At 37.2% G+C, this 27,116-nt stretch overlaps 4 protein-coding genes across 8 annotated transcripts in view; 2 read left to right on the forward strand and 2 right to left on the reverse strand.

The window, feature by feature from the left end:
* Nucleotides 1-155: 155 nt before the first annotated feature.
* On the reverse strand, nt 156-5,543 carry LOC139959491 (uncharacterized). The gene is made up of 3 exons (XM_071957146.1): nt 4,527-5,543; nt 3,603-3,908; nt 156-3,146 (listed from the first exon to the last, which is right to left on the reverse strand). The coding sequence occupies exons 1-3, from the start codon at nt 4,930-4,932 to the stop codon at nt 2,389-2,391; spliced, it is 1,470 nt and encodes a 489-aa protein (XP_071813247.1). The 5' UTR covers nt 4,933-5,543; the 3' UTR covers nt 156-2,388.
* Nucleotides 5,544-10,059: 4,516 nt separating this feature from the next.
* Nucleotides 10,060-17,673, forward strand: LOC139960062 (uncharacterized). Of its 3 annotated transcripts, XM_071958100.1 has the most exons (6): nt 10,060-10,145; nt 10,382-11,033; nt 11,492-11,770; nt 12,417-12,606; nt 13,023-13,328; nt 14,631-17,673. In XM_071958100.1, exons 3-6 carry the CDS (start codon nt 11,534-11,536, stop codon nt 15,317-15,319), a joined length of 1,422 nt encoding a protein of 473 aa, XP_071814201.1. In that variant the 5' UTR covers nt 10,060-10,145; nt 10,382-11,033; nt 11,492-11,533; the 3' UTR covers nt 15,320-17,673. The 3 variants fall into 3 exon arrangements, with proteins under 3 accessions (XP_071814201.1, XP_071814202.1, XP_071814200.1); XM_071958101.1 differs by lacking the exon at nt 10,060-10,145 and having other exon boundaries at nt 10,296-11,019; XM_071958099.1 differs by lacking the exon at nt 10,060-10,145 and having other exon boundaries at nt 10,297-11,033.
* Nucleotides 17,674-17,816: 143 nt separating this feature from the next.
* LOC139960063 (uncharacterized) lies at nt 17,817-22,896 on the reverse strand. Its single transcript, XM_071958102.1, has 4 exons — nt 22,392-22,896; nt 21,503-21,692; nt 20,969-21,274; nt 17,817-20,052 (listed from the first exon to the last, which is right to left on the reverse strand). The coding sequence occupies exons 1-4, from the start codon at nt 22,548-22,550 to the stop codon at nt 19,373-19,375; spliced, it is 1,335 nt and encodes a 444-aa protein (XP_071814203.1). The 5' UTR covers nt 22,551-22,896; the 3' UTR covers nt 17,817-19,372.
* A 3,569-nt stretch (nt 22,897-26,465) lies between these two features.
* LOC139959789 (uncharacterized) overlaps nt 26,466-27,116 on the forward strand; it is a 56,447-nt gene continuing 55,796 nt past the window's right edge. For 2 of the 3 annotated variants that reach the window (XR_011790222.1, XM_071957637.1), the window contains exon 1: nt 26,466-26,967. Coding sequence is in view for 2 of the 3 variants with exons in the window: in XM_071957637.1 (XP_071813738.1) it covers nt 26,532-26,967 (436 nt within the window). In the remaining variant the exon portion in view is untranslated. The remainder of the gene's footprint in view (nt 26,968-27,116) is intronic. The other variant, XM_071957636.1, reaches the window with a different exon arrangement.

Here is a 27,116-nt window from a genome sequence, read left to right on the forward strand (position 1 = left end):
CTTCTGAGGAGTCGATTTAACCCCTGTCAACTTAACCCACCGGCGTTCCTAGTGTACGAGACATTAATGTGACCATTCAAGCACTCGCCAGCAGTTTACTAAAAGCACACCCCTTAACCCCTCATCCGAACAACATATATCATAGGAAAAAGGGTGGGGTGGGGGGGGGGGCGTGACCCTGATAATGACCTCATGACACCGTTACAAAACCTTTGCCTCATTCACTATGCACGAAGAAAAAAGAAAGCGATTTTCAGTACACGGGTGGTTCACCATATGTAAGCTCAATGGACGTCAATGGACCATGGACGTACAACTTCCTTTCTCAAAAAAAAGTATTAATCAATAAAAAGTATCTAGAGGAGCTGTGGATGTATCTTCCTCGATACTATTGTGTTTTCTGGTTTATATCAAACAACTTTACTTAAAGGACACGTTCGATTTTCTGGGATTGTTCTTTGCCAGAATCATAGGACAACGAGCCAGCATATATATTTATCATACGATTTGACAGCTTCCAGTCTCCGCACAACAAATGGATTCCTTTATTAATGAGGTCCTTAGTGATAATAATGTTACATTACTTAGGAGGAATGTAAACTACTATATATATAAAACAAGTCTGTTCACTTCGTGATATTAAGTATAATACAGGCATGTAACCAAATTGTTGTAATCTGTAATGTGCATATGGTGTCAAACAAAACCCTAGCAGAAACAGAGAGGGGCGTATCAAACTATTTCTGGCCAATCTTGAACACCATACATGGCAGTTTTCTTTTTGGTAATCGAAATCAGTAAGAAAAATATAAGTTGACTACTTCCTTATATTGCTGAGCCAAAAACATCTCCAAGTTTCCAAGATTTTGTATGACCAAGTTTCACTGTTTCTTCGGACCAACTATGTAGCCAACATGAAATTCCTAATCTGAATCCTGGTCGAAACAAGAAGTTGTTTGTTTCTTTAAGTCATGTCAAGTTACACGAAATATACAGTGATAAGATTGTTACGTTACATCGTCAGGAAGAGATCGTAATGATGCGTTATGAGCTCCAAGTTGGCCCAGTCAAGAGTCCTGTATCTTTAGACGTACTGTCAGGCTCCCCAGTAGAGCGTTGCTAGCCTGTGAATAAGTTACCAAGGTAACTAGAGACCAAGCCAGGTTGTAAATAGACACAAGTATAAGACTGCGCAAAAGAATCGAAAGAGTGTATGAGTCGGTTCTTAGAAAATAAAATTTCGAGCATTTATTAAGTTATCTCACTCTGGTATAAATAATACTCAATAGTACAGTACAACATGTGAAGTTTGTTTATTTTGTTAATTTATTTGTTTTAGCACACAAATATTACAATGTGAAAGGAAGTCTTCTATAAAGACTGAATTGGCTTAACAGAGTAGAAGACTCCCTATGGTAAAGAAGTAAAATATAATACAAGTTGAAGTACAATCCCTTTAACTCGGTCTTTTGGGTAAGATCATGTGTAGTATCTGTTCCCTTTCGAGGGGAATGGTGATGCACACCCGACGATGATCACACAGTGCACAGTCCCGATGCAAGGGGACTGGGGTTGAGAGCGGATCAGACGTTCGGTAGTTTGGTTTTCGTGCCCAGGTTCTTCCCTGGGCGACTTTTTCTTAAAAAGTATCCCTTTAACTATTTACTTAAACATCAACAACATTATTCCCCCAAAGATATGCAGATATGTCGTAGACATTTAACTCAATAATAATATTAATTCACTAACTCCATAACTCTCTTAATTAGACTATAAAACTCATCAATTAACATTTAACCCTCCAAAATTACATCCCAATAGACCATGTGAATATTCATGAATGGCTAGCTATGTAGCTATGTGCACAGCTTACTACGGAGGAGTATAAAGACCATTCACGTTACAGTAAGCTCATAAAGCTGTATCGGCTTGTATACAAAACAATAAAACAAACGAAGCTCCATTCTTCTCGCTTCCTTCGAGAGAAAAAACCCCCCACATTTGTAATCAAAACAAACAATTCAAAGTTTGAAAGGTTTTGGTTCTTGTTGTATACAGAGACTTTCTATGTGTGGCCATGTGTAAAGAGAAACCAAATGTGTTTACTGACAGATAAGTGGAAAATAAAGCCATTTTTTTGCTCTCAGAAGTAATGAATATAAATCGAAACAGTAATGAATCATTGAGAAAAAAAGAAGCTATGAACATGCAAGATAATTGCTTGTATGCATGGTATAACTTGTTTCATATAGTTATCAAAAATCTTCATATCTAATTTGACATGACTATATCGTTGTAAGCGACTGTGATGAAATGCTAACTAAGACAATACTAGTGAAATACCATAGCCGCCTTGTAATCATGTATGGGCATATTTTTTTTTTATATCTAAAAGCATGTGCTATTTGTCACTGATGTAGAGTTGCAGGAATTGGTCAGGAAAGCAAGGCTCTGATCATGAAAATCAAATGCCAAGTAAATAGCAATAACAGAGCCAATCATTGAAGTTTTAACGGCATTAGATACTTTCATTAGGTCTTTCCAACCACATAACAATTCTTCCCAGAACTTTGAATTGTTGCCAGACCTCAAGTACAATAGATTCTCGTAGAAATTCTCCCATATGTACTCCACTCTGAACCCACCCAGTGCAAAAGTGTATAAAACAAATGCTACTGATATTTCTGACCAAGATAGGATCATAATATGCTCCTGGACGTTTAGGCTTTTTGGAAACTTAGTCAAACAACTTTCGCTAATCAAGTAATTCAACGTCACATTGGCCACGATTGAGTACACGTATAACGGTAACAATAGCACCGTGTGTAGACTACAAAGTTCCTTGTAGCATTTGAAGTCAGCGAGTACCTCACAGAGAGTTCCCCGGCATCTCTTTAAGTCGCCTTCGAACTCGTTGATGTAACAGAGCAGGAGATTAAACTGACGCTGGAAGGAGACTCGAACAAGGTAGAGGATGTAAACGAAGAGGCCCCAGGACTCAAAATACAGGAGTCCAAACAATGATTGAGAAATTTTGTAAACACTGATTTGACAGTCACTTATGACTACAAAAATAACGAGTCGGTAAGACATGCAAGCAAGAGGACAAAGCAGGCACAGACAGAAAAATGGCATTCCTGGCAAACCTGAAAAAAAAAGAAAAAAAAAAGGTAGAGGACTGATCATTTTTTAACTATACAAAATAAACTATAATAACTATAAATGTTACATACTTCAAATGTATACTGCAGTTTGGGGAACCTTTTTTTGCCTCTGCAAAAAATATTGACTTGTTCGGTGCAATTCGTCATATTTACCAGACAAAATGACAATTATGCTAACTTAAGGAAGTTACCAACAATACGTTTTTTGTTTGTGTGCGTGTGTGTGTGTGTGTGTGTTGACAACGAGGTTACATATCGAAAACATATATAAATACCCTTATGATGTCATTTAACTTAGTATAGAAGGTGACGAATCACTCAGGGGTATCGTATCATGCATGTCGATAAAATTACCCATCATCACGTCTAAACAAATCTTTTGCTTATATTTCTTTTCTAAATGGGAGATTTAACCATAAACATGTAAATAGTATATACCTTTGAGGTGAAGGTCCAATATTTGCCCACGCTTCACAAGGAACCTGGCATTCAATGCGGTCGCCCAGCCGAGTACAGGTAAGAAAGTTGCAAAGTAACTTCGAAATATCGAGCACAGACACAACATGATATGACATGAAAGCATGAGAAACAATGTCATGATTAGGGAAAGATGCAGCACCTCATCTGGCTTAGCAAACAACTTCGGCAAAAATGTACTCAGATCAAACATAATAAAAGACAATGACACAGCCATTAATCCCATTGACAGCACCCCTGATCCTCGGTGGGTCCATAATCGTGCACCTGTAGAGATAATGTGAGAGAGAGGAATAGCGGAACTTGCAACAATTCACATTTTATGTCGGTTCCTTATTTTGTTAAATTGAGCTCATTAAACTGCTTGAATATTGAAGAAGTAGAAAGTAAATAATATTAATAAGGGAATAATTTGTCCTAATGATTTTATGACTATAATAAGCCATATATACATACCTGTATTTACTTCAGTATCAGGTTTAACAATAGAGTTGAAATTCTGATTTTATATTTATATGTTTTACCTACACAGGCATTTTGCACACAGCAGCATTTTTCTTAATCCGAATTTCATTTTGTTAGATACGAATTTGCGGCAGTTATGCAGATTAAGAACCAGACTAATAGGTATAGAAGGGACTACATTTGGCATGTTAAATTTGTGACATTGATAAAAAGAAGCTATGCCGCAAGTTTAAGAGAAATCGATTTCTTGTCACATTGCCGGCCTTTAATTACACGTAAGGGGGCGAGGGGGGCAAAAAAAGTGAAAGTTTGACCGTTATACCAGGTTTTATATTGGGGCTTTTAATATAATAGCAAAACCATTCATAGTGAATATTTGATTGATGAACTTGTTCGGTATTTTCTTTCTCACAAACTTACCTATATCTTCTTCTGTGTACCTCACAGGAAGACGGCTGCCATTCCACCATAGGGTCTCGCAAACTGCGCAATAAGGTTCATCACCGTTTTGCAAGCTGCTTGATACATTGAGGTCATTGTGGCTATATATATCCAGTGAATCTGACTCATAGGCGAGATTCAAATAGTCTAAATGTAACTGATGTCCATTTACTCGTCCGCCTGATATTTCGTCGTTTATACTGCATACTTGGCAACAGAAACATTTTCTTTGTATTACCACTGACTTGTGATGATACAGCCCAAGCACCTTCAATGCAAACCAAAACATCCATGGCCATTTTAGCCTGCTGGCCCTGATAGAAAGTCCTTCGGGGATTTCCGGGTCATTTCGGAATGTAGAGTAGTTCAGTCTTTGTGGAGTCATTTCGATAGAAAATGTAACGTGTTTAAGAAAATAGAAAATGTGATAACGTGGAAAACATTACTCTGAATACTGTTTGCAACAAAGTTTTATTGCTTTTTATATTCGAATTTATTTACACTATAGTTCCTCTTCTGTGGTCGGTTAAATATACGTATTTGTATATATTTAGATGTTTCCTAACTTTAAAGGTGCCATACAATGAATCCAGCCAAGCAATTAATGTCAGACGCCCTCTATTTTTCGCCAACTTCTGATTCCGTAAATACACGATCGGATGATCATATGGCCTAAACAATTGAGTTTGCGAAGACACAGGTAACTACTCCGGCCCGTCGTTAACCCTCATTATTGTTTGCGCAACGTGGTCGTAATTTTGAAGATGTCTTTGAAAACATTTGTTCAAAATTTATGATCGGCCACGGTCCTACGTAGGCCTACGTTCAGTAAGCTGCATTGCACAGAATCCAACGTTAATGCTACTGCTACTATTCTAGATCTGTTAGGAACTCGTTGGTACTTTCGCTACGTTACGTCATAACAATGTACCCCCTGTCCTCCATCTTTAGCTGCATCTGAGAATATTCCAACCGCAGACAGTTTGGTGACCATAAACTGAGTGTTGTCACATTGTGTGTGTGTGGGGGGAGGGGGGGGGGCTGGTGGGCTCAGGTAGTGAAAGGTATTGTTTCACCTCAATCATAGTAGAAAGACTGTGGAACGCTGTATATGCCTAGATGTATACATGTATTATAATTTTGATGGGAGAACGACCAAGGAGTTGTTATATGCATAGGTGTAGGAGCCCAATTTGATTTGGGGGTGGGGGGGGGGGGCTGTAAAGACTTGCCCGAAAAACATAACCAACATTTTTCGCGCGCGTTCAACATGTTAATGAACATATCATATAGGAATGCATCGGTTATTGCAACGCATGCATATTACATACAATAATTTGCCGTGTTATTACCATGGGGAAGTCGTTACAATAATAATGATAATATTAATAATAAATATAAGTTTAACCATTTGAAAAACACATTGCAATATATTTTTCTTCAGTAGGTGATCGAAAAATTCTCAGCATATTGTCCGAATTTTCACAAAAATATTTGGTTGGGGGCTGCAGCCCCCACCCCAGCCCCAGCCCCCTACGCCTATGGTTATATGTACTACTTCGAAGGATATGTTATAATTTGTATCTGCTATTACAAGCTGATAGGTTAATTTGTGTTGTGTGTGTGTGTGTTAATTGCATATTGAATTCTTGTAACCTTTAAATAGTGCATGCATGGAGTAACAATCACAAAGAAACCAGAACGAACAAAACGTCAGGGGGATTTAAATGGTTACTTCTTTCAATTGGTTCCTTCTTTCAATTGGTTTGCAACCACTGAGGTGTAAACTTTGTCAATATTATTATGACTTAACCGCTAACTCGCTGAATCAAACAATCAATACTGACATTAACAAACCCTGTTCAAGGTCTACGGACATCTAGGAATAACAATGTCCTAACCACTCTCATAGGCATTACAAATCAAAATCCATCAAAGACTGACCGTTTTACAAGTCTTCTCTTATTCTAGTTTCAATTATGAATGAACATAGCTTATTATGTACATTGATGATGTAAAGGGAGTTTTTCTGTTATGTTATTCCTTTGATTTACAACATTTGTTACTATATATAGGACACTGAACACAGGTATGTGGCCCAAGGCGATTTTAAAACAATAAAACAATAAACAATAAAACAATGAACAATAAAATAATGAACAATAAACAATACATAATAAACAATACACAATACATAATAAACGATACACAATACACAATACAACAATAAAACAATAAACAACAATAAAACAATGAAACAATTATGCTAGCATGAATGATAAACGTGATTTTGTTAGTGATGTTCATTTTAAGTAAAGAGCAACATTGTGTAACCAAAGACAATACCTATACGTGAAATTTAAACAATAAACAATACACAATAAACAATACACAATAAACAATACACAATAAACAATACACAATAAACAATACACAATAAACAATACACAATACACAATAAAACAATGAAACAATTATGCTAGCATGAATGATAAACGTGATTTTGTTAGTGATGTTCATTTTAAGTAAAGAGCAACATTGTGTAACCAAAGACAATACCTATACGTGAAATTTAAACAATAAACAATACACAATAAACAATACACAATAAACAATACACAATAAACAATACACAATAAACAATACACAATAAACAATACACAATAAACAATACAACAATACACAATACAACAATAAAACAATGAAACAAATATGCTAGCATGAATAAACGTGATTTTGTTAGTGATGTTCATTTTCTCTCGAGACGTAAAGAGCAACATTGTGATAACCAAAGACAATATCTATACGTGAAATTTCAGTCTGAAGAAACAACGTAATAAACGAAATGTTTGTTTCGAACGGACTATGTAATAATTAGTAAAGCAGGAAGAGTGTGCGGTCTCAGTTGTGTTCGTGGTTTATATATTAACTCATATGAAGTGGCTGCATAAAAGAATATATTAATGTTTCATGTAGGTAGAGTACCCTTTTAATTGCCAAATTCTGCAATCGTTTGCTTATGTTGAATATTAATCGACGATCAATAATATGTAGGTAGTCGCAGTCAGTGTAAACAATTTTACCAAGATATGTGTTGTGTATGTTTTGTTCATATAGTATTTCCCCTGGTGCGCTTCAGTTTGCGACAATATGTTCTTCCAAAGCGACAAATATGTGTGATTTGCGTGTAATTCTCGATTGTAACCTGACCATGGTCAAGCACGTTAACGTTTCAGCATATTCTCATCTCCACAGTGGTGCAAAAGTAAAGCGATTCCTTCCGCGACCAATTCTCATCCAGTTTGAGCATTCGTCTGCAGCGTCTCGACTAGACAACGATAACTCAGTCCTTTATTATGAATATGCGTCATCTCTTGTCCACTAATTAGTTCGGCTTATTCAGAATTCGGCAGCTATAGCTGGACTCTATTAATCCAGCGTTAGTTACCACATGGCATCAATTCTTGAAGATCTCCATTGGCTAGCCATAGAATTAGGCATTGCTTTCACATTCTTCTGCTCACCTATCGCCCTATTTACAATACAGATGGTTACAGCATATCTATGTATAATTGTCAAAGAATACAACCTTTGTATAGTGATCTACGTTCCAGTCATTCTTTCAACTTTGTACAGCCAATCAAAAGGCGTCATTTTGGAGACAGCACATTTTCGTCTGCAGCTCCTAGCCTCTAGATTTATTGTTTATTAAAATTGCTCCTTGTGTAAATTCTTTAATATCTCTGATAATTTACAACATCCTACGTTGTTAATCTTTTTAAGACTTTATAGGAGACTTCATTTCCCTTTGTACACAATTGGCGACAAAACAAATAAATAAATGAATACAAGTTAATTTATTTTATTGGAAGGTTCCATTTACGAGAAGGGTGGTTAGGATCATGTATTGACAGACACAATGTATTATACACACTGTGCATAAACAAAACCTATACACGGTGCATAAAATGTTTGATACATTGCTCATCACAGTACACAATCTAAACACATGTGCATGCACCAGTATCTATTCCTCATTTCATGGTTAACTTCTTTTACAACAAGTTTCTAATTTTAGCAGCTCTTATCGCACGAATAGATTGACCACCAGCCTAGCTATACACTTCCACTAGGCCTAACGTTAGGTCTATAGCTAGGTATATGTATCAAACGAAGAAAATGTCATCGCCTTGACCAAATGTTACCTAGGCTATACCATATCATTTGATACACTAGGTGTACTTACCGTGCGGGTCTTGTAATGAAATTCTTCATATTTTCAGTGATTGAAACTACTGTTTAATCCCATAGCAACCGCATTCGTTCGACTTAGTTCGCACGTGCGTACATACTCGAGTCAGATTAAACTTCTTAAAGGGAGTGAAGACTCGCGTACAAAGAAACGTCTGATGATGGTAATCTGACCTAGTTTCGAATAAGGTGTAACAGAAGAGTTAGACACCACCATCGATCCCAGAAAATACACACACAGCTTGCTACGGTCGGTAATTAGACACGAGTGTACAGTCAATTCATGCATAATTAAGTTGCTCTACTTTAGGTTATTCCTGCGATCTTAGTTACAAGCAAGAACAACAAATATATATATTTCTAAATACAAGGTACTGACAAAAGACATAAAATTATAACTGAAAGAATGGTTCATAATATAACCCTATAATGAATGTTTTTTTTAACAGGAAAGAGAATACTTCAACTTTGATTTGAAGGAGCATTTAGCAACATTGCATATACAGTTACATTATCTTGTTACACTTTCCAATTTTACTTCCATTTTACCAGTAGTCAATTGTATAGCCTTATAGTAACGGCTTTTACACATTAACTGTGTGATGCGATGTTCATCTACGATCAACTATAACAGTGTTATAGTATAAGTGCTCAATTGATTCATAACCATAAGCAGAATGTGCCAGAACTGTTTCCCTGAAGAAAAAGCCATACCCTTGAACAGATATTCCTTAAGCAGGGTTTCCCTAACTTTATCCCCCCTCCCACGAACCCCCTGTGGATGTCAGAGTTGTCCACGGACCCCCAATTTTTCGAGATACGATCTGAGTAATTATTATATACTGTGATACGCATAACCGTGCTTCGTAAAATGATTAAGTTCATAGTGTATTATTCCAATAATAATAAAAAGGTCTGTTTCATAATTCAGTTATTTATCACATGCACGGTTCGATATTCTACTATGGCAACATATGCGCATGGAACGCGAAAAGAGCTTGTCGATAGGTACGACTTTTGTACATTACTAAAGCATATGATATATCAGATTTTAGTTCAACGAAAAGTACTCTAGTTTTGACTTTCAGAAACGTCTCACGAACTCCTTGGGGTGGACTCACGCACCCCCTGGGGGGTTCTTGCACCCCAGTTAGGGAACCCCTGCCTTACAGGAATGAATTGTTCTCACTGACAGCACTAACTGCATGTCACTGCCTCGTGTTCCCTCTGATACAACAACCATTTACAGATAACCACTTATCTTTGAGAGCAAAATGTTTGTGCGGCTGATAAATATATGCAAGCTTCGCAGAAAAAAAGAAAAGAGGAATTCGATTAATTAAACAGGTAAGTTATAATAATAAGCAATGCTTATCCGCTTTATAAGTGTCAACTTAGCACTTTTCCAACTGACTAAGTCATTTTTAGTTTCGCTGATAGTGAAAATAAATATATAATAATATAAAGTGAAAGTAATACTAATATATGATTTGATAGTGTTGCAAATGTCATATAACCTACTGCAATGATAATTATAAACGACGTGAGTAACATTGTGTAATGTTTGACTGTATAACCTCTAGACGTGATTTTGAACAGTGATCGATCTGAAGCTCGACGAACAGTGTCAAACCTTCTGCCACATCATCTGTAGATGATCTCGATAAAAATCAGCCTGGGCTCAGTCGAAATACTATACATGAAAGGTTCGTCGAATGTTCTTCGAAGGGGAAAAACGACAAAACATTGACTCAACATTATAGTCATTGACTTTCTTTGATGGTTTATTTACTTAAGCGAAGACAGGAAAGAGTACGTGACATAAGTTATCACAGTAGAGACAATTTTTTTCCGGGATTAACCTCTTCGGAACTCACTGATCTCTTGGCTATTTTGTAATGGTCTCCTTCTTAGAACTTGTCGATCCTGTTTTGGTGTCTTCTTACCTCCCTGTTATATATAATTGAAGCCTCTGACTACGTCGCATTTCTATGAACACGCCGTTTGACCAAAACATAAAGCCTGTATCGTTTCAAGCAAGGTTAAGTTCAAGTTATGATAACACTTTTGAAGGATTTCAACGTTTAATGAACGCCAATATCACAACCGGAAAATAACGCTTTGTGAGTATCAGCCATAGCTGACATCGCAGAACACTGACTGAAGGGAGGAAGGGTATATCTTTGAACAAGATTGTACATTCAAACAACCTAGTCCATAGGTGAGTGGACAAAGGTGAGTTCCATTTAAATAGACAAGACATTTGTCCCTTTCTATATAGGCCTAAGAGTCAAATTGTTCTGTCATTGAGACTAGATATTTGTCCCTTCCTATATTATAGTCAAATTGTTCTGCCATTGAGACTAGATATTTGTCCCTTCCTATATTAGAGTCAAGTTGTTCTGCCATTGAGACTAGATATTTGTCCCTTCCTATATTAGAGTCAAGTTGTTCTGCCATTGTAACATGTATTTAATTGAAAAAAAAAACAACAACACCTTAAATAGCCTCTGAAGAAGATCCTGATAGGATCGAAGCGTCAGGCCCCCTTACTTTTACACGTGTATTTCATTTGATTGATGTTACAACACTATTTACATATACCTCAGTGATTGGCATTATCTGATGCTTACAACTCTTTCCAAACAATACATGCATAGTTACATTTGAAAATTTAATATTTTATCTCAAAGAATTTTCATAAATTGGAAAGAAGCCACAAATCAGCTGGGAAGATGAGTGCATCTTGCTATCTTAACATAGCCGACGGGAGATTGAGAGAGCCCGCGGTTCCATTTCGCTCTGAGAACCAGCAAACCTCCACTTGTGGAGAACGGAACAGTTCGATGCGACCGATCCCGGCTATGATGTGGTTGGTTATGAAAGTAACTTGCATTTTCTATCCGACACACTTGACCGGTAAAAGACGATGCTTTCGATGCCAAGTTGAACGATGCAAGCAGTTGTACTTGGTAAGTATTTGTCGTAACATATGAAATGTCAAGTGTGTGTTGTTCTTGTTGTTGTTGTGATTATGATAGCACTGGCTGGGCAAAGTCAACCATAAAAACACAGTTTCAATTATACATGTATATTAAGAAGCAATTCACGTTTAAGGTGATATAGTTTTTTAGATGTGATCCTATATGTCGTATAAGGTATAAGTTCTAAGATTTAGACATTTTCACATTGCTCAGTCTAATGGACTTATTTTAACGTTGAATATCTCAATTATAATTGTGTGTCTTAGGAAAGCAATTAGTTAACATATTTACACTGAATCACCGGTAAGGCCCTGGATAGAAAATTAATTCCTGTCTTAAATGGTGGTATATATTCAACATAATGTGGGGTATACATTCAACATAATGACGTAACGATATCAACATTAACAGTATCGGTATATACTGATGATATTCTCAGGCTAGCTCGATGAATAATATCTATCAAACCAAAATGCAATTGTATCCTTCACAGTGTTAACTGATATATCTATCTTCATATAAGTTAACATAATTGTGAACCACATATTATGTTGCAGTTATAATTTGACATAAGTTTCTTTACCGACGTGTATTTGGCGTCTACAATGTACAGAATACTTTGGTTTTCCTATAGATTTCAGGGAGATCTGTTGAAGCGAATGATTATTTTCCTGAGTGCTATGATCCATCCGGACAAGGATATGACTCCATGGATGAATCTCCGAGTCTTCGGGAACATTTACAGTCCCATACTTGTTTATTATGTGACAGCTACTGGTGGAACCATAATGGTGATATATGTAAATACTCAGACAAAAACACAGGTATGTTTAAAAAATATGATCGGTTTATTCTAGAACAGGGGCTCCCTAACTGGGGTGAACGAACCCCACAGGGGGTGCGTAAGTCCATCCCAGTGGGTTCGTGAGACGTTTCTGAAAGTCAAAACTAGAGTACTTTTTGTTGAACTAAAATCTGATATGTCATGACAATTTAGTAATGTACGAAAGTCGTACCTATCGACAAACTTTTTTCGCGTTCCTCACGCATATGTTGCCATATAGTAGCACCGTACCGTGCATGTGGTAAGTAACTGAATTAACAAACTGTCATCAGCTATACTGTTTGTGTAAAATGTAATATCATGAAATATATGTCATTACTGATATGCCCACCCGCAAATTCAGGTTTTTCATCACTCGTGAATCTTTCGTAATTTCTATATTTCCTTTTTATACAGGTGTTGGAAGATGGAATCATCGAGGAAGTTGGCTGATTTCGATAACCGTTTTGTTTGTCATCACATGCATGAACATCTACGAATTTGTCAGATTTGTCCAATTTAATAAAGGGAAATCGAACAGCTTCGTCTTCGCCCTGTCCTACTTTATATTGCTGATAGAATTGTCGTTTTATCCTGTCGTGAGCATGTACTCAAAGTTCAGATCTTCTTCCCAATGTAACGTGTCCAGAGCCACGTGGTCTACAACACTTAACACCAGATTCATCGTCAAGCGTTTACAATTCATAGACTTTGAGAGAAAAGGTGAGAAATAGTTTTGGGGAGATAGCTTAATGTACGAGGTAAATCAATGGAATGTCTATAACAAATGTATCAAATATTAGCTTGTTTGCTATACACTTCGTGTCGAGCTAACTTCAATCACTTTCTGTTTATGAATACGTAACGGTTATGTGCGACCGTATGGAAAGCCGTTTTAACATTTAATAAGGAATTTCAGATATCTCGAAATAATTTCAGATATTTCAATTGAAATTACAGATATCTCCAATTTATTTAAGATATCTACAAATTATTGCAGATATCTTAAAATCAATTTCAGATATCTCGAAATACCAGAGAATTTCAGATATCTGAAATTGAATTCGAGATATCTGAAATTGAATTCGAGATATCTGAAATTGAATTCGAAATATCTGAAATTGAATTCAAGATATCTGCAATTCTATTTCAGATATCTGAAATAGAATTTCAGATATCTCGAATTAGAATTGCAGATATCTTGAATTCAATTTCAGATATCTCAAATTCCCGATTAAATGTTAAAATGGCTTTCCATACGACCGAAGGACAGCCGACATTCACATGCATGAATCAACTCTGCAGTGAGTGATAGAGGTAATGACTTGGACATAATGGTAAGAGTCACATAAAGGTGACACCTTATATGAAATGAATGGATCTAGAAGTACATTTCAAAGGGGGGACAGGTCTTCTATATTTGTTTTGAAGGCATATTTTTCGTGATATAATTTGCTTTAATATATTTGTTTTTTATTCAATTCCTTAATGAATTTTGTACATTAGATCCATACCAATAACTTTGTTGAAATATATACATGAATATTTACTACCCATCGTAGCTGACTCGGTCATTATAGTATATCTTATTACAAACAAATTATATAATAGTAGTTTCACGAGGTCTTAACGGTCATACACTTCGTGAACGTCTAAAATTGAATGAAATAGTTGAGGAAGACACGGTCCGTGGAAAAAAAAATATATATATATATGAAGCTTAACCAAAGCGCTGCAGAGGCGTTGAGAGACAGGTCTGGCCCTGGGACAATTGTGTCACATGGACCTCAGTATCTAATGCTTGTCTGGTTCCGTCACTATATCGGTAAATGACCCCGGGCCCAGGGTTGTATACCCCCCTCCCCGTCCCTGTTAAACCCACTTCGCGCAAGGCCACACGTATGGGTATCATAAGTTTGGATTAAAATAGTTAACATACTCAATGTTTTTACTTTCAGTTTGAAGTCGTCTTGTAGCAACGTACTCGCTGAATGTTATCGCAAATATGTTTTTTTTTTCTTTCAGGAATACCAGGGAAAATGTTGCTGTTCCTTTGCTTCGCTTGGCCATTGGAGCTTTTAGCCCATAGAATTCTCATTTATTCGGAAATTGGTTGTAAAAGTATGCATATTGAATTGTCCTTTGAAAGATTCCAATCCTTAACATGCACATTTGTGTTAATGACGATGTGGGCCAATTTCCAGTACCTACTGTTCCTATGTCGCGTATCATTTCTGCGACAATTTCAACTTGTCCGTTTATTCATAAACAAACACCAAAGAGATTTAGACGTCTGTCGCCAAGTGATATGGAGTGTCGTCTATGACTTTAACTGTTACCGAAAACTTGTCTACATTTATATGATGATGCTGTTACCTTTCTCCTCCTGGGCTGTAACCACTACGGTGTGTATGCACTATAAGAACGAAAACTACCCTTGTAAGAGTGTATTTCCTATGATTTGGTCACAGGTCGTTATGTTTCTGGGACTAAGTCTCTCGGCAACAGGAGGGCTTGATGCAACGTACATGTGGGACCAATTCCGTCAAGAGGTCTTAATAACTGCACAGAATCATAACAACTCTCGTTTTTGGCAAAAAATCGTTCATCATATGGATCATCTTTGTTGCGAAGCTAGTAGTGTCAGGTGGACAATGGTGCTTTCTTTTATTAGCTCTTTTGTAGCTATTAATAGCTCTGAGGTGAAATTTTAATTAAAGAAGACAACAACAACAAAACACACACACAAGAGTTGCAGAATTACATGTAACGATATATATTACTTGGACTGAAGAGGACAAATATTTACAGTTAAGTTCATTTTTAGTGACCAAGTTAACTGCATCCTTAACCAGATAACTACTGTTATCAAAGTAATATAAGTAGCTTGTTGTTATCTTATGATATTTTCTGCTATTTTAAATCATGCCTTTAATCAGATATGATCAAAGATTACGTTCATTGTAGTTCACGTTAATCATTCAGTATTGTTGTTTTGTGATAGAGCTTATCAAAATGTTTATACTCTTGACACTTTTTTTTGCAAACTACAAGATTTGAAATGATTTGTGTCATCCTGGTAAGTTTCCTTACCGAGAATGAGCCACATATCCCCATCACTAGATAAACATTGAATATAATTTGTTAGCTATGTAGTTGCAACATTTGATGTGTTTACAATCTTTTGTGCTATATATATTCTTAATTCTTATAAATTTAAGCTGCTTTTATACACATTACTGATTTCTTTTTAAGAAGGTTACTTAATATAATGTGTATTTTTATTGACATTCTGATGTTTATTCAACGCATTTTAAAACTGTTAATAAAAGCGTCGCTGGTTTTTGAGAGTGAGTAATTTCAATCATGTATAGGAGGATTCAACGTATAGTTATTATGTTTAATTATGCAGCATATAGCTGTGAAAACAATATGTTCTATTAAACCTGAGACATGCCACGTATACAAAATAAAATGCAAGTAAATACAAATGTTTGAACCGTCACTAAAGTTGTAAGCTGAATACTTTAAATAAATATTTTCACTTAAGATTCATGCATTTTTCGACCAGGATGTTCACTAATGTTTTAGCAGGAAATATAGTGCTTTAAACTTAAAAGAGGGCATAAGAAGGATATTAATTCATTTAATATCTCAGCGAGATGTTTCTAATGGATACACTGTTATATTTTAAATGATCAGTTTGAAAACCATATTAAAGACATGATAAAAAAAAGCAAATTGGTACTCCCCAAACGATGTCACTACGGATGCCTTGTAATGACATGTATACACCGTGCGTCTGGGTACTGTAGCTCTTTCGTGGAATACGTAAGTTGTAATGCATTTATTGTTAGGAGTTCTTCCACGCGTTATGTCAACGATTAATTAAAAAGACAACATCATCGCGCAATCAGGGGCGTAGCGAAGGGGTTTTTGTGGAAGTGGTGACTGAAATGGGGGAGGGGTCTAAGGGTAGGGGGTCTAACCCTCCCCTTTGGAAATTTTTTAGTTTTGAAACGTCCTTAGATGCAATCTGGTGCATATTTTAAGTCAAATTTGATTTGCCGACGGATCTGGAAGTGGTGACTGAAATGGGGGAGGGTCTAAGGGTAGGGGGTCTACCCCTCCTCTTTGGCATTTTTTTAGTTTTGAAACGTCCTTAGATGCAATCTGGTGCATATTTTAAGTCAAATTTGGCACGGAAGAAGCTCCCGTTCTCCTTTTCTCTATTCAGCTTTCCTTCTTTCTTCCCCTTCCGCTCTCTTCACCTTTTCTCTTTTTGCCGACAGACCCAAAATTTGCCGACAGCGACCAAATTATTGGGGGGTGTGACACCCCCCACACCCCCCGCTCGCTACGCCCCTGCGCGCAATGTGTGTCCCGAGGAAATCTTCGGCACTATATGGATGGGAGAATATCAGTGACTGTCGGGTAGAGAAAGGGTTTGAAAGACGGTGTAAACAGGGAAACTGATACTTAGTCGTTTGATTAGATTAAAAAAAAAAAAAAAAATCTGAGGTCATTAATGCCTGCTCTCGCTTGTTTAGTTTCAAACTAACTTACACTACTCGGAAGAGAACCCTTACAAAAAAAACCGGTTAAAATTAGATAACCAGTTGATATTGGTCTCAATTTTCCAGACACAAATGTCTGTTTTTAGAGATTGACTATACCTGTAAACTCCGCCAAAGAAATTGAAAAAAAAAAATCCATACGATATGAAGCGGCGTTGCCGGCCTAGTCTGCCTGTCACTTTCTTGTTCCGTGCGATAATTATCATGTTAATAGGTCAGGAAACATTAATTAACTCTCTTGAAACATAAATAACTAATTAATGGAGTAACTTATTTACATGCAGACATTTTAAGTTATCACGAAGACTGAAAATTCAAAAAAGGCGGGAAAAAAAGAGGATAAACAGCGTGTGAAGCGAAGTACGGTGATCTTATTTTACCGTAGCCTGTTCCTGTGATGAGGTGTAAAATATTGATATTTAGTGCACAAATTATTTGGTTCCGTCGTATCATACATAGATTACACCTATTAACTATTAACGCTTGTACGCTTTACACATTTGATATATGATTATGAAATAATTCATGTTAAAGTACACGGAGAAAATGTTAATCATTTTACCGTCGATAACACACAGATCTGTGTCAACTTGATGAAAATATGAATTACTAAATAATAAAGAAGTCCAACAAGTTATGCTAAGCATAATCTTTATTATATATCGTCACAAATATGTTACATTATCATCGTGTTCTTTTATATACATCATCATCGTTACTGTTATATTATTATCGTGTATTATTACATTATCGTCGTAAACGTTCCACATTATATTATCGTGAATTTTCGCATTATCATATATTCGTGCACCATTTTACCATCATACGTTGTAGTCCTTTTGGCGTTCCATATTATTTTTTCCTATTTACAATAACCCATACAGCTCTATGGTAGCATACGCCAATGAAAAGCCCCATTGACTTACACACTAAATCAAAAATGTAATGTGGTATCTAAGTCTAGATAGAAGTTCTAGCTAGCTAAACGCAACCCATCACTGGATAGCTGACAAGTTGGCCTTTCATTGCACTATCAAGTTTCCGTATCAGGACCAAGTATATTTTTGCTATCCGAGCCGGAAGCTTTCGTCACTTGTAAACCAACCTCTTCACTCATAGTAAACAATTTTCGAACGCTGCTCCTGGGAGGCTTAAAGGGGTCTAAAAATGCCTCAATTGACCCATTTTTTTTCACCACATGTACTTCCATTCATGCTCTTCAACATGCAAGCCACAAAAAACTAGATCATGATTGATAACAGGTCAAAAAAGATCTTCTCCTGCTGCTTTTTGGCACTTTTCCTGAGATAGGAGAACAACCAGGCGGATGGATATCGACTCTAATAGGAGTATGCCACCCTATACAATGTAACGTTAGATCTCCCAACGCTGTTAAGTGAGTACATAAACATGACAATAATTCACTTATTTTAAAAGGTTCATTCACATGTTACGGACCCCCCCCCCTTCCCAGTTATGTATATAGTTATGTTATGTCTATATAGTTTATATTGACATGCATCTGCACTCACTCATGGGTGTAATAAAGTATTTAAATAGCTTGCTCATCTTTACCATGGAAGCTGTAACCATTGGCTTTCAAACGGTTCTATGCTTAGTTGACTTTAGATCCGATCGTGGCGTTTGCCACCATCATCATTATTAAACACATAGCTCCTACCTGTTCTACTGTAGGCTATTGCTGATAAAAGAAGTAAGACCTAGAATTATAGTTAAATGCCTACAAGTTATCTTTGTATGTGCCTGTAAGTTCACAATTTGTCCAGTATCCCCCCCCCCCCCTCTCTCCCCAAACAAAACTTCATATTGATCATTATTCCTTCATTGTATATATTTTGTATTACCAGTTGTAGCAGAACGATGTGTGGAGAAGGGGAGGGGGTCTTAAAGGGGCTTTCCCTACGAATCATGATCCTTTCCCCCAATTCCTCCCTCCCCAGTCGACTCGGTGAGACAAAAGTTAAGCCCCTCCTCCCGATTTGCTATTTATACCTGTCAGATGTGTTTTCCACGTCCAAACTGTTTGCTTGCCACGCACTTGTCCCCCCCCCCCGCCCACCCCTTCCCCACTTTGGAAGATCTAGACTAGTGCTTTCACTGATTAGTATGAACATGTTTTACCTGATAGTATCTTGCAGATTGATCAGTAGGGGTGGCGTCCTACTACTATTACTGGGAGCTATATACGGCCAAAAATGCACTAATTAAAGATAGTGTCATTGTCCACCGAATACCTCGTGTTTCTATGCACATGTCGTCAAGGTGACGCCTTATCTTGCGCCAAAATCGCGAGTCTGAGTTGCTATAAGCTCTAGTAAATATCTGAAGACGAAAATACTGCCACATGTATGACACATCGAGCCCACCTACCGCAGAGAGACTCACAACAAGAAACATTAATAATTGTGACCAGAGCATCCACAGGATACTAGCACACGGAATTGCTTGTCCATGTTTGTACTGCATGCACATGACAGCTGTTATTCCCCACGTGCAAAACGGCAATGTTAGTATCATGAATATGTAAACAAATTTTGCATAGCAACGGAAGTCGTACGCGACGTTGCAGACGACCTGACGACAGTTATCCAAATCGTCTTGATGATTCTCGAGGAATACCTGAACAAGCTGAAATTGACGAACGAATGAAACTCTGCAGAGAAACAGAAGATACAGGATGTTCGTCCATACGGTCATCAATATCAGGGTAATAGTAAGGGATCGTAGTTTGTAAAATTGGAATCCTCTGTGTTGTGGACAAACAAATGATGAGTAAATAACTATTCGATGTAGGAACACCGCTAATGGCCAGGCAAAACAGAGGAATAGCAGCAGCCTACCGGGATAACCTGTGAAGGAAAAAAATAGGTGAAAAAAAAACTGAGTGGTGGTGCCAGTAGCGGATTAAGGGCGGGGCAACAGGGGCACGTGCTCCGGGTCCCCCCATATTTTGGGGCCCCCCATATTAAGAGTATCCTAAAATTGACAACACTGTCGTAATTGTGATCCACAAAATTCTTAGCATGTAACGTTGAAGTGATGCGTTTCCCATGCTGTTTCGCTGACTGAATATTATTCGCTACTCGAATCAAGGCAGTCACTAATCAGTCCGGGAGAAACCTTCGATCGAGGGTATGATTTTCGTCTCAGTGAAATAGCCTGTGTACAGTCGTTATGTTAAAGAAACACAAACTACGGTGTTATGATCGCGCAGTTGTTATGATATGCTAGCTTCAAAGGCTGCCGCGATGACTCATACTAACACTTGTATACCTATTAACGGTAACGTAATATACAGAAAATAGGGCCCCCACACAATTGCTTGCCCCCCCACCCCACACGCTTATTCCGGCCCTGGGTGGTGCATCAACTTAAAGCTCATAAGGATTGTCTCCAAAGATAAATAGCCTCCTATAAAATATGATAAATGTTTTCAAAAGTACTCAGTCTAGCTGCTGGAAGTTCTGATTCTTCAAATTCTTCCCAAACATATATATATAGAGAATGGCTAAACTGCATATTTAAATGTTTAACAAAGGACCAATGTTCTGCGTTAGGATGACAGTAAAATGCTGATGAAGTTTCAATATTATGAGTGGCCATTATCTGGCTTTATATCATATGATCTCTAAGCACCATGGACTGTGTGCTACCATTACATTATTATGTCTCATTGCACACATCTCAAACAATTGTTGTTGTTTTCTTCGGTTAAACCAGACAGTTTACGTTTTTTGAACTAAAATGATCCATATTTGCCCTCACCTTTCTGATGGAAGTCAATGAACTGCAGACGTTTAATCATGTAACGCCCATTCAGAGTTGTCGACCATGACGCTTCAGGGACCATACCTTGAGTCGCCGACTTCAGCTTGGAGTACAAACTCATGAGCGGGTAAACGGAGAGCTCCATCATAAAAATTATGAAGGATAAATCGTTTATGAAGAAGTAGCGTTTGCCAATGTGATAGTGTGCAAATACCAGAAATTCGTATATGTTGACAGCAGTTGTTCCAACTAAGAAACACACAGACATTAGGCAACTTCCACGGTGGTTCCAAGATCTAACTCCTGTCATAAAAATAAAAAAGGAATAAATCATTACTATCTTTGGGCAATGCTGATCCTTGCATCAATAATTGTGAGACGATAAACAACACACACGTTTACAAATAATTCTAATACACTTTGGACTTTTGTCGAAAAACTAATATATTTTTAATTCGGTTCATTGTTTTTTTTTTCACTTTCTTGTTATGCGTATCTATACAATGTTCATGACAAGGACTAAGAGCATACCTATATCTTGGTCTATATAGGTACAAACATCTCCATCATGATCCCACCAGAAACTTTGACAAACTTTACATTTGCTTGAGAGCCTCGTTTGTGAAGTTTTGGCGAGTGCATCAGGAAAGTCATAATCTTGCCCAGATGGATCCCATCTCACCGGGATGAAAGATTTCGCCTCTCCCATCCCTCTAGTAAGCTATAAAGATATTAAATCAAAAGAGGAAACGCCCTTCATTTTTCTTAAAGATATATAATTCATATATACGTATAATGCACGAGCTTTATAACTGGAACACAGTGAGTTTACCAGAAGAATATCTTGGAATTATAGTTTTCTATTAATCATTTGTTTTGATATGAATCATGTACTTTTATGTGATTTTACAAGCTGATATAGAAGCAAGTATGAATAACGTGTGTTGTGCCCATGCAGCTGATAATTGTAAAGTTTTGATAATTTACGACAATTGTAACAATACTTTATGTCGCAGAAAACATATAACTGCAGGGGCACAAATGTATTGGCCTATAAAGTATATTTTCCATCCTTCGCTGGTAACTGCGTTACAAATGGAAACTTGCAATGGATGCCATTATTCATTACGATATTTTATCAGACACTGTTTATAATGACCCTGGATATGAGGATATGAGAAGTAGTCGGAGCTCTTCAAGTTTTGCATATCAAAACATCTTGATCTACCAGGATACGACGTACTTTGTGACAGATCGCAAAAAAACCCCCCAACTATTTAGGCCTACCATGGAGCTATAACTGTTTATAGCTCCAAGGGCCTACTAAGGTTATACTTTGGAAACCTGAAATAGCATTCGTTGTCAGAAGCCTGCAGACCTACCTTATACGTTATATTAATTAACCAAACGGCAAACTTACCACAGCTAGTTCTTCACATGAAGGTAACTGGCACTTGAAGCAACGTTTGGCGACAACCAACCTCCGCTGGTAGAACACACATGTTATCTTCAACATAAGCCAAATTATCGTCGGAATAGGCTGTTTTGATTTTCTTGGTTCTTCTTCAGTTTCCGACATGTTTATATAGGGTTGATTTAACTTGTAGCCAGTTCCACAACTAATACCGAGTCAGTATAGGCTGATCAATGACCTATCAACTAAACAAACGTTGTAAAACGAGTTAACTCTGTATGTGCACTGTGGAAACAGAAACATCTTCTTTTCTCCACCTCTTCTTTAGTAGAAAATGAAAAGCATTAATTTAGAGTTAATTATTATCCTAAACACGGAAGAGATGACTCGTATAGAGACGAATATGATACGCCTTTTATATCATTTTTGTGTAAATAAATAAGAATAATTAACTCGCCAAGATTGAATCGGTCCATATCCTCAGTCAATCAAATTAAGGTTGTGTTTATCCAATGTGTGAAGGTTTCGTTATCATATAGTTCCTGTTTAGTGAAGTCGTCTAGTATGGTGGTACTTGTTGAACTTTCTTTCATCATCATTATATGCGCTATCAGGTTTTCCTTTCTTCATTTTATTTTGCTGTATGGAGGAATGTTGTTGGAAGGGGGCAAGTTTTTAAGGAGCGTAACAAAAATAATGTGATTACCGTATTGGAAAACGCATTGCATCTGCGTTTGCCGTACACTATTCTCATTTAGCTGATGGGAAATAGATAATTGTTCAATTGATTGCAATTTGGTGCAATATAGCACACTTCAACATCCACTCCATTTTGTAAACTCAATTTTGCATTTTCACCTGGCCTTAGATGCAATTTGGTGCTCCAAATGAGATTTTTTTCTCATTTGGAAATGAAAAAGGACGCCCCCAGAGCCCCCGGTTCCTACGCCCTTGAACTAAAGCGAGCTCTTATATAGCCAAATCCTGATGCTCCTAGTAAGATGAACCCCCCCCCCCCACCCCCATTCGAAGCCTATAGCTAGATCAATGATTCAATCTAGTTTCATTTATTCCAACGACCAAATCTGCAGACAGAGTTAAGACACTGCGAAGTGTTTGCAAACAAAATATTGATATCAATCGGCACAACAACCAAAAGCAATTGTAACTATGTACGTAAATGCATTACTATTATTAACGTCGGTGATATTCGATCCGTCCCTACATTATGTTTATTTAAGCACATGCAGAAATCTTACAATGAGTTTTGTTCTAACAGGCGGCGGCTGTTTCCGTAGTTGAGTGTGTCAAAATAAACTCATAAACAAAGTACTTAGAAATTATATACCTAATGCAACATGTATTTCCTGATTTAACTTTAAAGGTATATATTTGGTAACATAGATATGGTGTATTGTAACCTATATGCTCACAGCTGGATTTGAATAAGTTTGGGAACCTGGACATGATATACACACTGTATACGATGTAAGGATGACTGCATCATGGAACGCGGTATGAAAAGAATCATCTATGATCACTGAAGAGCTACCGCAGTTTATATTCTGGCTATATCAATATCACGGTATAATTAATTATGGTAGGCCTGCTATCAGTTAGTGACATGTGCATCGGTAAAGGAAGAGTGGAATTTTCGGGGGGGGGGGGGGGGGGGGTTAAGGTCCCCCTGGAAAATCAAAACTTAAAACATGTGTTCTTTCGTTTGCAGTAGGTTCTGGTTCAATGTCGACTGTGAACCGGTTAAACGGGGTATTTTTTTTTTTTTTATCGTAAGCCGGTTAATAGGCTAATTTCTTCACCGACTTTACTATAACTCGGTACGACTAACCGGGAATGCAATCCACGGTAGTGCTGTGTAATTCAGCTGGACCTTTGTTTTCGCCAAAATAAAAAGTAACAGGTTTAATCACGTGACCAATTCCTCGCTTCCACTTTACGTTATAATATGTCGTTAATTCAGAGTAGACATTTCGGTAAAAAGTATAAGAACGTCGATACAAAAACAGTCAACATTTTTGACTTAAAAAGTCGACCGTCTGATAATGCAATTTGCACAGGAGGCTTACGATGGGCGTTAAATACTGTAGGAAAGATGATGACGATGTTTTGTTTTTTTGTAATTGTATTACACATATAGTATTATACGTAGTTTCGACATGTCGATAATAGTACGAACGAAACGGAATGAAAAGATGTTTTACATAGTAACCGTTGCCATATTTCGGTAGGCTACACGAAAGAGAGAGAGAGATGGAGAGGCGGGGGAGAGAGGTGGACCAAGAGAGGCAAGGGAGGTTGCTAAGTAGAGAGAACAGGTACCGTTTGCATGATTAAGGTGGCATAATCCTATTAGAGTCTATATCCATCCGCTCGATTGTTCCCCTTCAGGAAAAGTGCCAAAAAGCAGCAGGAGAACATCTTTTGTGACCTGTTATCAATCATAATCTAGTTTTTTTGTGGCTTGCATGTTGAAGAGCATGAATGGAAGTACATGTGGTGAGAAAATTGGGTCAATTGAGGCAATTTTAGACCTCTTTAGGCCTCCCATGAGCAGCGTAGGAAATTTGTTTACCACTGAGTGAAGAGGTTTGTTTTTAAGTAACGAAAACTTCCGGCTCGGATAGCAAAAATTCTACATGGTCATGATACGGAAAATTGATGGTTCCATGAAAGGCCAACTTGTCAGCTATCAGGTGATGAGTAGCGTTAAGAGACCACATTACTTTTGTGATTTAGTGTGTAAGTCTATGGGGCTTTTAATGGGCGTATGCTACCTTAAAGCAGGAAGAGAGAGAGGCAGGATTACTACCTCAAAAGTGCACTTTTCATAAACAAGAAGTGCCCCTTTTAGTTAATGTCACATTTAAAGGAGAGATTGCCCTTTTATTATTCAAAGTGAATTTGTCGAGAAATGAAGGAAGCTTTTAAAGCCTAACTTTATAGTAGGTGTCATGTTATTGGAAAATGAATAACCAAATACAAAAATGTTATTAAAAAATATATCCCGTTTTATATAAACATTCAAATACTGGAATTTATGCTGATCAATTTTTGTTGGGACCATTTGATGTGATTCTTCATTTTACCTCAACAAATCAAAGTCACAATGCCCTGTAAGATTGACTACAACCCCCCCCCCCCACACCCCTCCCATTCCTATGAATCATATCAATTCCTTAGCGCCATTCCTTGTGCGGCACGCGAACTGAGTTCGACCGCCGCAGTTTTAGGCCTATGACTTTACCATATAGACCATTTTCCTACAGCCATAGCGTGAAAAGTTAATACCGAAAAAACTTAGTTCAAACGGCAATAAACAGAGAAATGTGTTGTCTCTCAAGTGCTGTTATTTTCTTAACAATACAGCTCCAAATTCCACCTGACTTCGGTGATTTACGATGCAAGGTTAATAAATATCGAACTCAAAACCCTCATTGATAACACACAGTAAATACTGAAGAAAATCACCATTTGATAGCCGTACTTTGTTTGCATAACCGTCCTCTTGAATATTCATTGACAAATTTAGTTCAAACGGTTTTGGAAAGGATTTTTTCTTAACTTACATTGATGTTAAATTCATTTTCATTGGTCACTATCTTCAATCGGACCAAGTACAATCCAATCGAATGTCTTCTAAGAAAAATACAAGTTTCGCTTTCTTCGGTGGGCACGCCGTTATGTAATATGTGTATCCTGTACTCTGCAATAGGGTACAGCTACGCAATGCACAGTGTTCAAAACGTCATATTTTATTGAACTTAATATTATTTCAAAGAAAATGACCGTGGAATATGCATCATAAAATTGATATGCAAGCATTATCGAAACCTCTATCACTATATATAAACGTTAATGATTGATCTCTGTCAATCGAGATGGTTTATTGTTTGCCTATTCATAAAGGTTCCTCTTTCAGTATGGGATCAACATCATGTGCACGAGATATACACTTTCGAGATATCATGTATCATATCGAAGGTACTGATTGGTTAACATTGGGATATCCAATGCTGGTGAAACAGAAAGCTGCCTTTTACATTGATGATACTATAACTTTGAATTAAACCACTTTGCTATTCAGCAGTGCCTGTTTCGTTTGTCGGACGACCATATCAAGACGATATGTATTCCAGATTCAGACCGATGCTTTCCGCTCGAGATGGACAAGTTAATGGTGATTACAAAGCGAATGTTATACCTGATAAAGAAAAGGAGTGGCCATCCTCTTTCTGGTTGTTATTAAAAGTTCTCGGTTTGTTTTACTATGAATCGGCTGTTACTGAACGAAAATGTTTTCCTTGCCACGCGAAGAAATTCATGGAAGAGAGAAGCCGAAATCAGATCAAAGCGATGGATATGAATATAGACTATCTGGTGTTAGCCTATGAATTGGAATCGAAACGAGAAGATGAAGATGAGGAAACTAAATTGTTACTCTCTACTAACCAGAATGATGATGAGGAGGAGGAGGGTGAACAAAATGCAGTCTGCACCGCGTGTGAGTCACTATGGTGGAACTGTGATGGAGTGGCCGAACGCTATACAGATAAAACGATTGGTAAGTGTATAGCAGCACTGTTATATACTCCATGCCTGATTGATGTCTCATACAGGTCATAGAATCAGCTCATAAGAAACCAATTCTTAAATCAACTGTTTTCGCACAAAATTGTTGTCATTCCACTTGACGTCATATAGCTTTAAAGA

This window comes from Apostichopus japonicus, chromosome 19 (assembly GCF_037975245.1).
Source record: "Apostichopus japonicus isolate 1M-3 chromosome 19, ASM3797524v1, whole genome shotgun sequence".
Lineage (NCBI taxonomy): Eukaryota > Metazoa > Echinodermata > Holothuroidea > Aspidochirotida > Stichopodidae > Apostichopus > Apostichopus japonicus.

Excerpts from the sequence above, each read along its gene's own strand:
- LOC139959491 (XM_071957146.1), bottom strand. The coding sequence starts at position 4,932 with ATGACTCCACAAAGACTGAACTACTCTACATTCCGAAATGACCCGGAA. Across the intron at positions 3,909-4,526 it reads GTACACAGAAGAAGATATAG|GTGCACGATTATGGACCCAC; the intron begins GTAAGTTTGTGA and ends TTATCTCTACAG. Across the intron at positions 3,147-3,602 it reads ATTGGACCTTCACCTCAAAG|GTTTGCCAGGAATGCCATTT; the intron begins GTATATACTATT and ends TTTTTTTTTCAG.
- LOC139960062 (XM_071958100.1), top strand. The coding sequence starts at position 11,534 with ATGAGTGCATCTTGCTATCTTAACATAGCCGACGGGAGATTGAGAGAG. Across the intron at positions 11,771-12,416 it reads GATGCAAGCAGTTGTACTTG|ATTTCAGGGAGATCTGTTGA; the intron begins GTAAGTATTTGT and ends GTTTTCCTATAG. Across the intron at positions 12,607-13,022 it reads ATACTCAGACAAAAACACAG|GTGTTGGAAGATGGAATCAT; the intron begins GTATGTTTAAAA and ends CTTTTTATACAG.
- LOC139960063 (XM_071958102.1), bottom strand. The coding sequence starts at position 22,550 with ATGTCGGAAACTGAAGAAGAACCAAGAAAATCAAAACAGCCTATTCCG. Across the intron at positions 21,275-21,502 it reads CTATATAGACCAAGATATAG|GAGTTAGATCTTGGAACCAC; the intron begins GTATGCTCTTAG and ends TTTTTATGACAG. Across the intron at positions 20,053-20,968 it reads CATTGACTTCCATCAGAAAG|GTTATCCCGGTAGGCTGCTG; the intron begins GTGAGGGCAAAT and ends TTTCCTTCACAG.